At 38.8% G+C, this 14513-nt stretch overlaps 1 protein-coding gene across 2 annotated transcripts in view; it reads left to right on the top strand.

The window, feature by feature from the left end:
* KCNH1 (potassium voltage-gated channel subfamily H member 1) overlaps positions 1-14513 on the top strand; it is a 210184-nt gene that overhangs the window by 113647 nt on the left and 82024 nt on the right. For both annotated transcript variants that reach the window (XM_080407942.1, XM_080407943.1), the window contains one exon: positions 8179-8375. In XM_080407942.1, coding sequence (XP_080264068.1) covers positions 8179-8375 — 197 coding nt within the window. The remainder of the gene's footprint in view (positions 1-8178; positions 8376-14513) is intronic.

The raw sequence follows: 14513 nt of genomic DNA, 5'->3' as shown, positions 1-14513 counted from the left end.
TGCTTTAGCTTACTCATTTAGCCATAAGCATTTCATTCAGATATAGACACAAGAGGTTTGATTCAGATTTTGGTGAGACAGATTTGCATCCAGATAGGACAGTGCGGACTGCAAGGGCAACTGCACCACAGGGATGGTTTATTTTAGAGGAGGGAAGACAGCAGTGGAGAAGTATCATCTGTCTTAGACCTTCTCAGTGGAAAAGCATTGCATCTTCCATGCAATGGTGTGAAGATTGCTTCTCAGCATACTTGAAGGTGTCGGATAAGTTAACTGTGCTGAGCCCTGGTTGCTATCTTTAGATTGTCCCCAGTACCTGAGCTAACTCAGGTTTCCCTGAAGCAAACTGCTTTGTGTGCAATCCCATTTTCAGAATTTAATTGTGTGTTTTGGGACCTGTTGTTATTTAATGCAGAGTCTGAAAAAGTCCATTACTTCTCTGCTTTGTTTTACACCTGAGTTTTACATTTAGGTACACCTCCCTGTGTTAAAAATGCCAAGCTGCTGTGTTCTTAGGCTTAAGAAGTGATTGCAGGATTATGGATGGTGTTAGAGTTTTCTTACTATTTTCAAAGATGGTATCTAACATCACAGCATAGTTTGTGCTATTGAATAAGATGGTAACGTGACCAGCAGTGCTTTGAAAAAGGAATGATTGAAATCAAAATCCAGCTGTATCAGTACCTCTGTTGTACTTTTCCTCTTTATAGTTCAAAGCTCTTTTTTTTTTCAGGTTGACATATATAGGCAAGTCGGACAAGTTGCATGTTTCTATGAAGTGATTCAGTGAACATCAGAACATCAACTAAAGGAACAATTTAAAAAGTTTGATTTCATCAATATGTGTCCAAGCACGCTATTAGCTAAAGTATTAGAAATGGAGATCCAGCTACACTTTTTAAAAAACAATGGCACAAAAATGTCTACATTAATACAAAATTTTAATTTCACAGTGGATGTAGAAGCAGCACTAAAATTTTATTGAGAAATATAGGTTTATTCCAAATAGCATTTTTGGACAGAGAGTATTGCTTCTTTCTGTGCTCCAGACATCTAGAAAATGTAGTGTGGGTTGACATGAGACGTTGCCTATTTTGAGCCAGACATCACTTGTTCTATGTCTAACTTCTGGTAGAGCATTAAAAGTAGGAATCACCAAAGCCCCTGTCCATTGCTATCTTTAGATGGTCTAAGACTGTAAAGGGTATTGAAGAAACAGATTTTTAAAAAACTTGATTAATGACTTGCTGAAATAACTGGGGAAGAGGGTGATTCCCTGCAAATAGAGGCCTCAGTAGTGAACTTCTTGGCACTTCAAATTAGTTGATGTTTTTTCCTGTGGTTTCATGTTTTATCATTGTGAATTTATGCAGCTTTGCATAATGTGCTTTGAAGTAGTCTGACACCACCACGTAGAAAAAGTCCCCTTGAAAGATGGTAATGTCTGGCAGGCTACTGGCAGCACTGATCCGTGATGCACTGGCAGCTGAAACTGAGATGTGGTGGTGGTGAGGATCTCAGTTCCAGCATGTTCCTTGATATCTCAGGCAGTGTCAAGAAGGCTTGCCCATCACATCTATGTGTGTGTGTGATGAGGTAGAAATTATAATTCAACAAAGAAGTTGGATTTCTATAAAGGCCCTGATTTCTGGCAGGTGAACCACTGAATTAATTTTCATTTTTGTTTTGGGTAGGGTTTTGTTTCTCTCAGAATGTTTGGAGAAAGAAGAATAATTTTTTTTCACTGAAAAGCCAGGTTAAAAAACAATCCAAAACCTGAGTCTTCATGGAACACTTATTTCTCTTTGTTTTCTCCAAGTTTCAAATTAAGTTTTTTTTCCAGAGAAAGGTTTCTGAAACATTGTTAAATTATCCTCAAGAAGTTGCTAGAAATATTAAATAAAACGAAATATGCTATAGCTATGAACTTTGTGAGGTTTTAAAAATATTTACTTTATATATTTCAGAAGGTAAAATATACTGTTTTAAACTCTTGTGAATCCTTTTTCTGAAATAAACAAATCAAATTTTGGAGCTTTAATGTAAGCTTCAAGCAATAGCTGTAACATAAAGCCCATTTCTAAGTCATCAGGGAAATAACTCTGAGGATATTGCAGTTTGAGCCTCTCATAGTTGTTTTTTTTGTTTTGATCAGAGAACTAGCATTGTCCATGAAATGACAACACTGATTGAGCTGTGTTTTTCCTGTTACTTAACCAATGCAAATAAATCCAAATACATTTGTGACTCTAGTTATTTTAGCCGGCAGCTTCTGTGTCTTCTGAGTTTGTACAAACTGGCCAGATATTCGCAACATTTTTTTACAGTAACCATTTAAAAAAAAAAGGAAATAAAGATACATGAATCAGATTCTGGCGAAGCCTTCTAGGTTTTTGTGAATAAGCCTGGTATGGCCCAGATGACATTTTAAAACTCATCTCAGTAAGTCAAGTAGTGAAATATAATCCATGCTTTATACAAAGAGACAAATAAACACATTAATAATGATAGTAATAATAATAGAAATCTTAGCTGTAACTAATTCAACTAATTCATGTGATTGCTACTCATTCTGTGCTCTAAAACAAATGTTTTTATTTTGTCTGTACAGTATATGTGCTTCAAGAGAGAAAATTGATGCAGTTGTGTAGTAAACTGTCTGAAAATCATTGCCAAGCTGTGTTTTAAAACATGAACAGGCACACTGTGTTTCTATTTGTGCACCAGGCAAATCACTGGAAGTGCAACTTCAGTTTATTATCACTGTAACACTTCTTTCGGTTTCTGTGGCACTGATACTCTGGCTTTTTTCCTTATCCTTTCCTTTATCTTATGAGAGGAAAATAGTGATTAAAACCTCTTAGTAACAAAAAATGGTGTATTCTTTGCAGGGCAGTTGGTCATTCGCTTCTCATTAAGTGTCTCAGTTTGCACTTGAGAAATCTTAAGAAAATCCAAAGCAGCAAATCACTTCCATGCATCATCTCCTGCCAGCTGCACTGTGTTGGAGGACCAAACTACAGGCTATCCAGTGGCTGTCAAGTTGTGCAGTTTATCTGTGGGGTGGATGCTGAATACTCTACCTTGATGCCAAATGGTAGATCTGTTTTTTTCTGGCTGGCAGATATTTGTTGCTTTGAAACAATGCACCAAGAGGAAAAATTATTTTTGCTCTGGTGCCTCTACTTCCCCTGAATCTTTATTCTCTCTGTAAAATGGGGAAATTTAATTGCATGCCTTACTCAGATAGGGAGGAGATGAGGAAAAGATTTTCAGTTGAAGCCAAGTAGACATGTCATTACAGAGTTTGACCAGAGTCTGACATCACTGGCTTTGAACACTAGGGGTAAATACATTGTCTTTAGTGGGATGATGGTTGAATACAATTGTAGGACCCTGTGTCATGGACTAACTTCAGATCCTCTTGATTCTGTTCAAGTCTGTTGGGAGGGCAGGAGAAAATTCAGGCCAAGTTTGTTGTTTGTTTTTAAATTTCAGCAGCATTTTAACTGAGCAATCGCTAGAATAGAGACTGACACACAGAGAATCTGTGTTTGCCTTTACAGTGGTCGGTGTCTCTCACCGCTTGGAGGTGGGGAACAAATGCCAAGGACATAGGCCAGCGTGGGTGTTCCAGGGAGCTGTGCCGGGAAAGTCATTGTGCAGGTGCAGCAGCTGCTGTGGATCAGCATCACAGATAACAGTATTTGCTAACACCTGATTTCCAAGATAGGCTTAATGCTACAATGCTGCTGAGGTACCATCAAGCAGTGTTTGGTCGTTTTAGCTTATCTTTGGATCTGCTGAGACTATGTTAGATCGCAGTTCTATAGTTCAAACATGCAGATGAAGACAGATCTGGAAGGGACCTGAGCTAGATTCTGGTGTTGGCTGCTGTAACAACTAATTACTATTGATTTGAGAATGATTTGAACATTAATATTTTTTCTCATGTACTGAAAATCCATGGATTCATGTGAATCCCATCAAAGTCCATGACTGACTTGGAAGACCTTCAGCATGTGAGTCCATAGCCTTATCTTCTCACGCAGCAGCTATCACACCAAAACTGCACCATGACTCCCAGACACCCAGAACCCAAAAGCAAACTAAGTAGGGCATCAGTCAAAATATTCCACAGAGTCATAGTTTTTCAGAGTAAGGTGGAATATCTCCTGTCTGAGGGCTCTTCGTGTTTGTAGGAACAGAAGACTAAGGGTTGTTCTGGTAGGCACATCTAGGCAATACAGCTGTGATGTGGGAGCGTGGTTCTTTTCTTGAATAGAATCAGCAAAACACTTGGCTAAGTTGCAATAATCAGATCTTCATTACCGGTGCTGCTTTCTGGAGACAGACTAGATGTGGCTTGACCTGTTGTCTGACTCAGGCTGAATTTGCAACAGTAACAGAAATACTCTTATTTAGAAGATGAATAGCAAATTTGATGTGGAGAAAAAATTAGTAAAGAATAAATATGGAAACAGAAGGTGCTGGTTTATAAAATAATTCTTCAGTGTTTAAATATATCAGGGTTTGGGGACTTGTTATTATAATTAAAACTAACAAGCAAACATAAAAACCAGAAAACTATTTGGCTTTCCAGTGTATACTGAGCTGATGGTGGAAGAGGTCCTCAGCCCCCAAATCCAGCAGGGAATATGAATGATTGATGGTAAAAGCTTAGATCATCCACTTTAAGTGTGAATGACAGATAGTGTTCCTGGCAAATGTCTGGAATTCAGCAAGCTGGGAATGAGAAATGCAAAGTACTGACAAACAAATGGCCATCTGCATTTCTCTAGCTTTTTAAATCATTCTTCAGAGGTGAGGTGAAATATATAAGGCCTGGAGTTCCATGTAAAAGAGGCTTTTAATTCAGGTTCTCTAATGCAGCCATTAGACTTTGCCAACTACTTTCTGACACACTTAAAAGTCTCAGTTTACTCTTCTTGCTTTCCAGTTACAGATGTTTTTGATACAACACCTACTTAATCCGCTCTCCTTCCCCCCCCCCCCCCCCCTTTTTTTTTTTTCCTTTTTCCTGAGTGATGGACCTTACTTTATGGAGAACGTACAAACGAAGGGAGATGGTATGCAGTTCCATATTCTGTGTAAGAGGACAGCTGTTCTAATCCAGTGTAGATACTCCTGCGAGGAATTTTAATTCCTGCTTGCTGTAAAGATTTCCTACTGCTCCTTTTCCCCCCCCCCTATTTTTCTTTGAATGTCAAACACAAGTTTTTTTAGAATCTGACAATTTAGATTGTTACTTTTGGTATGCATCATTTAGAAAATGCACTTGACGAACAAAGCAGTGGGATGCTTGCACGTGTGCCTTTCTTTGCAAATCAGACTGTAATGTAGCATTGATTTTTCGACTAAGTCACTGGCTGTTAACTCGATTGACTTCAAGGAAATTGTTAATGATAGCAAACAGTACAACTTGTTTTTTAGCCTGATCTGTTTCTTAAAAATTGAGGCTTCTGTGATCTGACTTGTTGGGTCATGCGTTGCTTTTGTCCTTCATGTGGCTCTTGCCACCAAAGGGAAGTGGCTCCTTGTGGTGGCAGGAAACTGCAGGAGGGGGAATTTTTCAGGAGTTAGAAATAGCAAGGGGACACTGAGGTTGCTGTTGCTGCCACAGGTGAAGGACACAGTTGTGTCTTTCTAGGTTGTGTGAAAAGCAGAATTAAATTTTAAAAAGAGTAAGATGTAACTGACTTCTGCTGTATGTCATTTCATATTTAGGCAAAGCAGCACCATGCTGTTTGTACTTGCATTGTACTAATTGTTCTTCATGTTACTGTGGGGCAGTAAAATAATTATTGTCATTTTAAGGTAGGGAAATTTGCCTGGACATGTTAAGAAATACGCTTAGAAACAAGCTACAATTCCTCTCGCTTATGCTTGGACTACCAGCTCTAACTGTTGCTCATCAGTGATGGCACATTTCAATGCTTGATAGATTCCAGAGCGTTAATTAAAACAGTTGTTTAGCTAATTGCCTGGAAGATTGCGAGCAAAAGCATATTTATTCCAAAGGCAAACAATCCATTTTTACCCAGTGAAGCATATCAGTTTTTATGGTGCATAAAAATTGTTTCACTCAATTTTTGAATATATATTGTGTTTGTCTAAAAGCCTTTGGAGATGATGGTCTATTTTAAGTGCATGGAAACTTTTTTCTTAGGCCATTTTTAATGTATCTACTGAAAAAGCGTATGTTTAAATAATTGAAAATGTAAAAAGTCATTGCCATTAAAATGAAAAGTTGCTTACTGCACTGGGCTATTGGACTGCCACCGTGCTTACTGATATGCAGCCTTTACAGTATTTCTGGTTGTCGGCACTGTCGTATGTAAAGAGACTAGAGGTGGAAGAAAGGGTATCATTATGGTGCCTTTGCCTAACTTTGTGGGGGAAAAAATGTGCTTACGGAACAGTTGGTTTCAGTGTATGTATGTATTTTAAATGGAAATATAGTCTATGCTCCTTCAAAGTGTTCAGGGTCTAAACTGGTCACTGGCAGGTGGACTGCACAGGGCTTTTGTGGAAGACTGGGAGCACATCGGTGTCAACTACAGCTTAGTGCACTGCAGCGTAGTTTACCAGCAGGATGATAGCTTCTCCTCAAAGACAAAATGCTTATCTAATGGGCGAGATTACATAATGGTGGAAGCACAGCTCAAGGGCTGAGATGGGAGTTCTGGCTTTAATTTAGAAGTTTTATTGATCTCTACTTGTGATAGTTCTCTTGATTTCGTATAGACTTTCATACATGACTATTTATTTAGGGAATGAAATCTAAAAGGACCTAGGTGAAGTCAATAAACTAATGTATATGTTGATTAATGCTTTGGCTTTAAGAATTGCTATGGGCAAAGTATCACTTATAAGTCTAGGGACCATCTGGTCCATCCCTACCACAACTTGATAGACATGGTGAATCTATTTCGTTGTTTGTCTGAAAATTGATGTGCGGTGGTGATATAACACAACAGACGTAGGTTAAGAGGAAAATACCATTTAAAACAAGAACAGTGAAGTTTGTTTTTTTTTTTTTTATCAAGGTAGCAACTGAATATTATTATCTTGTTAGCATTATATATTGGAAAACGTGAGGAAAAAAGAAAAAGACCATTACTGTAAAGAAGATAGTAACTCTCTCCTAAACACTCCCTTTTGTGTCCAGCTGGAGCTGGGGTATAACCAGTGAAATTCAGACTGGGGGCTGCTCCTCAGGCAGATTTATAATACTTGTCCTGCGTTGTAGTGTCCAGACTGTTGCAGATGCCCTCGGCAGTATTCCTCAGCAGGGATTTCACTGGCTGCCCCAAGCTCATAGAGACAGGCACATGGGAAGGTTGTAAGGAAATGGCCATGCTTTCTTTCTTCCAGGGTTTAACAGCTAAATATTCTTGCCTTGTCAATATTATCTTGCTGATAACTAACCTGTACTCTTCTTGTTTTGGATTACATTGTTACCCTAAACCTCTGCTGTATTATATGTGAGCATACATGCACAACTACAGAAAGATTTCTGTTGAGACTCTTACCAGCTGAAAAGCATTAGAGCCACCAGAGTTGTGAGATCTGCTCTTTTGTACTGTTGTAAAGACAGACTTTTCTGGTGATGATCTAGTGAACTACAGAAAACTTACTTTAATACTGATGTATAATAGCATTTTGTTACAGCCTGTAACTGTACTGACGTATTATACAAAATGGTTTTATTGACACAGTAGTGGGTAATTGTTAGCTAGATTAAGAAAACTCAACAACATAGATGTAAGAGACAAATCAGTCCTTTGCGTGCCAGTTAAAATAAAAGGAAAAAGCAGTTCCTGTTAATTAATCTCTTTGAAAGGGAACAGAAGAGAACACGAACCTAGAATGATCTTCCTTTCTTGATTTTTAGCAGAAAACCTTTACTGATACTTGAAGGGGACTTGTCACATGAAACACTTTTTGATTGCAGTTTATTCTGATGCAGTTTTGCTGGGCTGTGGTAATTAACAAAAGGATAGTGGAGAAGGTTATCAATGAAATATTTTGAAGTTTTTTTTTTACCAGACAGAACTTTTTTCTGACCACATAAAATAGACGATATGTATGTTCTTTTATATTTTTGGTGGAAATAGTACTGTTATTGAAAGCAGTGCTGCTGTTTTTCTCTAGGCAAAGGAGACGTTTTTGGTGATGTGTTCTGGAAGGAGTCTACCCTTGCCCAGTCCTGTGCTAATGTGAGGGCTTTGACTTACTGTGATCTTCATGTGATTAAGAGAGACGCCCTGCAGAAAGTGCTGGAGTTCTATACAGCCTTTTCACACTCCTTCTCCAGAAATCTCATTTTGACTTACAACTTGAGAAAAAGGGTAAGTAGCTTTGATTTTAACATACACCTTACAAATGAACACTTTTAAAGACTGTCTGTATGAAAAAAATGGATTGCTTGAATTCTGGAATTCTTCATAGCCTTTCGTATAAGAAGGTTTCTTAGAGCTTGCTAAGGGATGCTGCTAGCTTGTAGACTCTAAACGCCATATTTATTCCAGTGCTAGTTTTATAGGGAGCTGGACTCTGTATTTGTGAAAGTATTTTACATTTCTATGAAGTGAACATATTCCATCATATTTGCAAACCGTCATGCACTTGTGATAAACAATGTTCACCACTTTCTGCAACAGTGGTTTGTAAAGGAGCTAAAGAGAAGTTAGGAGTATTGCCTGAAGTTACAGGGAAAGTAGAAGGAAAGGTATGAAATCTTAACAGATGGAACAAGAGTCAAAAAGAGTCAATAACAGTAATCACAATGGAAAAGTAATATGAACATGATTGATTCTATCATGAGTTATTTATTTTAGTATCAATGACATTTTGGAATTGCTTTGCTTATCTATAATGTTTCCATTTTCTTTATCCTTGGGGGTTTTTGGCTCTTAATTTCTTCCTGCATGCCAGTCCATTATTCTGTCCAATGCAAATATTCATAACCTAATATTCCACTTTAAATTCTCTGTGTAATTGTCAGTGCACCACCTCTGTAGAAATTTATTAAAACTATGGTAGGTATAATTCAGTTGTTATGTTTTTGTGATGTAATGTGGAAGACAATAATAATAATACATTGGAACACCTATACTTGCTTTAAAATATTATGATATAAAGATAGTTGAGATTGGCTGAAAAAATATGTTTGATAGGGGATTTTTTTCTGTTCCTAATGTTCTACCATGGTAACTTCTAGGTGCTAAGTCAGTCATAGATAATTACACCTGAAAAAATAAAAAAAAAATCATCTTTGAAGTCTGTTTTGTTAGACTTCAAGCCTAGAGTATATATATGTTTTTTACATTATTTTTTGTACCCAGAGTTGGCATGCTGAAATTAAGATAGTGTGGTGGTGATTTCTATCTGCATATGTCATCAATATCAAAGAATTCAGCTTTTCAGTATTCTGCAAAGAAGAATGTGCTGTCCACACTTTGGTCAAATAAATCAAAGCTCTGGTAGGATATTGATGTAATTAAAAACCAAGAAGCAGATTTATGCTTGAGGATTTCCTCATAGGATATTTTTTTCAAACGATAGTGAGTTCCTGCAGAAGATTGACAGATGTCCTGTTAAAAACTGAGTTTAAAACCCAGCTACTTACCTGGTGTTAATTAATGTAATAAGTAAAAGAAATGAAATAATTTGGTATTGAGATCACTTAAAGCATCAGTATCACTGACTGGCATATTTTAAAATAAAACTGTGGGCAATGTGGTAAGATGTTCTAAGAATATATAACTACTATTTTTTTTTAACATCAGTAGAAATAACAAACTTTGAGGCATATAAGGACCAACTCTCTTAAAGCTCACAGTAACACTAGCAGGATTGCATAATTTTGGATCTGCTCTGAGCCAAAAGTCCCAACTTTAGAATCAAATGCCTACTCCAGAAGTGACACTCTTTCCCTCCATGTTCATTGGCATAGCTTTTCCCAGCCCAGGTTACAAAACTCTTTTTAACCAGAGTGTTGTAATTTGTAGGCTGTCAATTTTCTGCACTAAACGTTCCTAATAAAAAGGTACATTTTATGATAGCAATTTCCATGCAGTTATTCAAATAATTGGACTTTAATTGAGTTGCAGTCAGGAGAAAAGTGGCATTAATTGGTAATGGAAGTGAGAGTTTGATGGTTCTAGGTTAACAGACTGTAATTTTATTTATTTTATTGAAAGAAGGATGATTGCAATCAGAATGCAAATGTTAAATAATGTAAATAATATATATGCTTTTGGAAGTGCATAGAAGGTACGATACTTTTAGATTTGAGGTAATGCACATTAAAAGGCAACTTTTCAGAGTTTGGAATTTAATCTGGTTTATATCACTGTGAAACTTTTATAGAAATAGCTCCCCAGCCTGTCGCTTCTAACACTTCTCCTGGTCTATTTCTGCAAATGGAATTTTGTAGAATTCAGATGAACCAGTACCTTCTGTGAGTTATGTTTGTGATGTATTGCATATCCTTTGGAATATAAATACCAGAATTACACTTTTCATTTCAATAAACAGTTTCATCTCTGGCTCCAAAAGTGTTCAACTATTTGGGGCATAGATACTGTATATACATCCCAAATATATTCGTACAGATTCAAAATACGTGAAGAAGCAGCTTTGGGGATTTTTTCGCCTGAAGGATCTCATGGGTGTATTTTTAGACTTGGTTATTCCTCTAAGGTGTCCCCAGCTCCGGGGTGTGTATGCCTTCCCTCAGCCCTTGTACTCTCATTGCATAGTGCAAGGTGCTTTCTAGCCAAGTTTGCTCACCTGAAGTGAGCTTTAGCATTGGTCCACTCTTTTGCCATGTTCACCTATTCCTTGGCTGCTGGGTCTCCTCCGGTGATCCTTTCCCTCATGGAGATTGGACTCCCTGTCCCAGCCCTTTGGTGCCAGTGAGCGGTGCTGACTTTACAGGTGTCCCTCAGACTTACTGGGGTCTGGATCCATTTGCTAATGACTGTGACAGAAATAACCAGGCAGGCAGGTGTGTTGTACGTTACCAAAACCAATTGGCCTTGACCTTAGCTAACCCTAGAGCTGGCTTTAGGCCCAGTAAAAAGCATCTTCCCTTCATTCCTTTTCTGCTTTTCCTACCGGTCTTGGATGTGCTTTGAGCTGAGCTGGGAGGGCAGGGCGCTTCTGTCTGTGTGTCCCCTTTATGCCCACCCTAGAACAGGGCTGCGGTTATGAAATGCTACTGCCTGTGATGTCTGAAGGCTTTGTGGCTGAGGGAGATGCTTCCAGTGCTCTGCCCCTGGCATGCCATGGCTGTCTGTACCTGTGCTGTGAAAACAGTTCCCTTTCACTCACTTGCTCGACAAGCACTGGTGAAATATCCTCTTTCCTAAAATTCTCGGCTCAACTGTCAGGTGACTCCCCAAGCAGTTTCCTCAAGTGACTGAAATCCCTCCTGAAGGAGGCATTAGCTGTCTAGTTAACTCTGGCTGGAGCACAGACTTAGAAAACTTTTTATTTTTCCTAAAGGGGAAGGGAAAGGAGAGCTTTAATTAATTCTTCCTGATGCCAGTCATTGAAATTCTCATCTAACTGCAAGCAGGGGGAGAATCAGCTGCTGCATCTCTCTCTCCAACATCTTAAGAAACTACAACTGCAGTCTGTGGCTGCAGGTGGCTGTATGTCAGACTCAAGGGCTTTGCAGCTGAAAGGAAGCTGACAGAGCATTTCTCAGAACACTTCCTGCTCTAACAATGTTGAGAAATTAAAGCAGGTTAACTTGATGTTTATCTGCGTTTTGGGGATCTCAGAGAGGAACCAGAGTGTAGACACCGTGGGTATGTGCGATGGTCAAGTGACAAACTCACCCGTATGGAGGGTCTGCTAGATGAAAGGAAATATCACAGGTTTGGAGGGCAGCAGGATTCACAGGCTGGATGGAGGTCTGGTTTTCCCCAACGAATATTGAAACACTTCTGGGTTTCCAGCCTGGACTTCATAGCTGTGAGTTAGGAGAAGCGTAAGAAGAGAGAAGCTCGGATGGTAGCTACTTGTCCATTGGCTTTTGCTTGTGATGAGGTGTAAGTTTGCTGGCACCTTCTTTAAGAATGTGAAAAGCCTTTGGCAGCACTTGCGAGCATCCTGTTTTTGGCAGCTGCTCCTTTCCATGTGTATGAGCTTTGTGACCAATATTAACTTACACTGGGTTGTACCACAGTGTATTTGCTCAGTTCATTCTGCTGCAGCCGTAAATGATGTTATAGCTCAAATGATCGCACATGCTGCATAAAAGAGAGAATTCTTATACATAATTTATTAAGCTGAGATTTCTCTAGTAAGCCATTTTAGCCTGGATAGAGATTAAATGACTAATTTTGAATGCTTTGGAGTATCATGACAGAAAACACAAATAGCTTTTCCAGAAGCTGAGAATTGTGTCCTGGAATAAAAGAAGGAATGCAGTAGGATGCATTTTGTAAGATTTTGGAAGACTGAAAGAAATGGCAAAGAACATGCTGCATTTTTACAAAGCAAGCATGATTTAGTGATTTAAAGCCAAAGCTTCTAGCCAGAACATATTTCTTGAGAGAGCAGTGACTGCAGCAGAGTAGTCTGTCTCCCTGCTGGTGTAAGATTACTTGCTTTTGTACATGTAGTGGTGTGCTTATTCTATGCCATTCCAACTGTGCTAGTGGACAGGGCTCCCACCAACTCTTTCCAAAAGCAATTTTAAAATATAATTGTGCTTTTCTTTTCAGCATTAGCTTCACCTTTCTTCTTTCTGTGCTGTAAGCTCTAACGAGAGAGAGAACTTCTTTCAGATCAAACATTTTCAGCTAGGAGTGTCAAGCCTCGATTTTAAATCTCGAGGGGCTTGGCAGCAGGTTGTTTTCAGAGAGGCAATCCATGGCCTTGTATTCTGCCTTTCCACATGACAAGCTTTTCAGTTCTTTTTCATGATATAGGTTCAAAACAGTATCCCAAAATTCTTTCTGATATGGAAGGCTGAATTGCTGGAAGATTTTAGCAAAGCTTTCTTAAAACGAGAAGAGGGAAGGGTTTTAATTTTAGAATATTAGCCCATTTGGTAATGGATTTCAGAACAGGCTATCAGTTTGACCATTCTTTCAGCTGTGTTTGTACTCACCAAAACAAGCCCACAAGTCCTGTGGAAAGAGGGGTTTGATGCTTGGCTGGCATGCATCTTACAGCACAGCAAACCCAGGACACTGGACATGACTGAGATGTCTGGATGGGTCTGTGGCTTGGGAGTTATGCCATATTAGCTGGCCAGGAGGCAAAGCTGTAATTTAAAAAAAAAACTTTCAAAAGCAAATGAACACTTAAGTAGTCTGTTCTTTCCCATGCTGCCTTTTAAAAGCAGTTGTTGAGGTAGTGGAATGTTGTTATATTCCCTGTTTCTCCATGCCAATGTAAGCAAAATATACTTTATTCTGTTTCTTCATTGGTAAATTTAATATCGCATTTTTGCATCATCTCTCTGGCCTCGGACAGCTTACTTAAATTTTATCTGTCTCTAACAGATAACTGTGTATGTAGCTCACAGATTTTTGTGCAAATCATCTTTATACACTGGACTGAAAATGCTCTGAGGTATCTGCGTGTTGTTAGGTTTGCGTGTCTGCTATGGACAATTTAAGTGATGTGACTGTCAATGAGTTGAAACCCCATGCTCCGTGGTGAGTGTGCCTTTGGATTTCTTCCATCTGTCCTGCAGCTTGTTGGACCCCTTCAGGTAAAGCCTTAATACCCAGACTGGGAGAGGATTTGACCAACTGCAAGCATTTAACATACGTATTTCTACGGTGACTGTAAATGTTCAGCCCAGAGCAACTCAGTTACCTTTCAGAGACATCATCTTAAAGTTTAGTTTCCAAAACTTTTAAATTTTAAAGTTATTTCTGTTCTATTTAGATCTATATGGCCTTGAGCCTTAGTTACACAGAGGAAGATCTGACTACAGGCAAATAGTTTACATAGTGGGGATATATATGTGCAATACAAGACATAATTAACAAAGAGGTTCTAAGACAATGTAGTGGGTTGACCTTGGCCCACCAAGCTCCTCTATCACTCCCCCTTCTCAACAAATCAGCGGGAGCAAAATAAGATGAAAAGCTTGTGGGTCAACATAAGGACAAGGAGATCACTCACTCACCAATTACCATCATGGGGAAAATGAACTTGACTTAGGGAAATTAATTTAATTTATTACCAATTAGAGTAGGATAATGACAAATAAGAACAAATCTAAAAAAACACCTTCTCCCCACCCTTCCCTTCTTCCTAGGCTCAAATTCTCTCCCAACTCTTCTACCTCCTCCCCCTGAGCAGTGTAGGGAGTTGGGGAATGGGGGTTGCAGTCAGTTCCTAACGCTTGGCCTATGCTACTCCTTCCTCTTCATACTCTCCCCGTGCTCCACCATGGTGTTCCTCTCACAGGAAACAATCCTTCACAAACTTCCTCAATGTCAGTTCCTCCG

The sequence above is a fragment of the Falco punctatus genome, assembly GCF_963210335.1.
Source record: "Falco punctatus genome assembly, chromosome: 12".
In the NCBI taxonomy this organism is placed as follows: Eukaryota; Metazoa; Chordata; class Aves; order Falconiformes; family Falconidae; genus Falco; species Falco punctatus.
The sequence above is the reverse complement of the archived record's forward strand: the minus strand, read 5'-3'. Positions and strand labels throughout refer to the sequence as shown.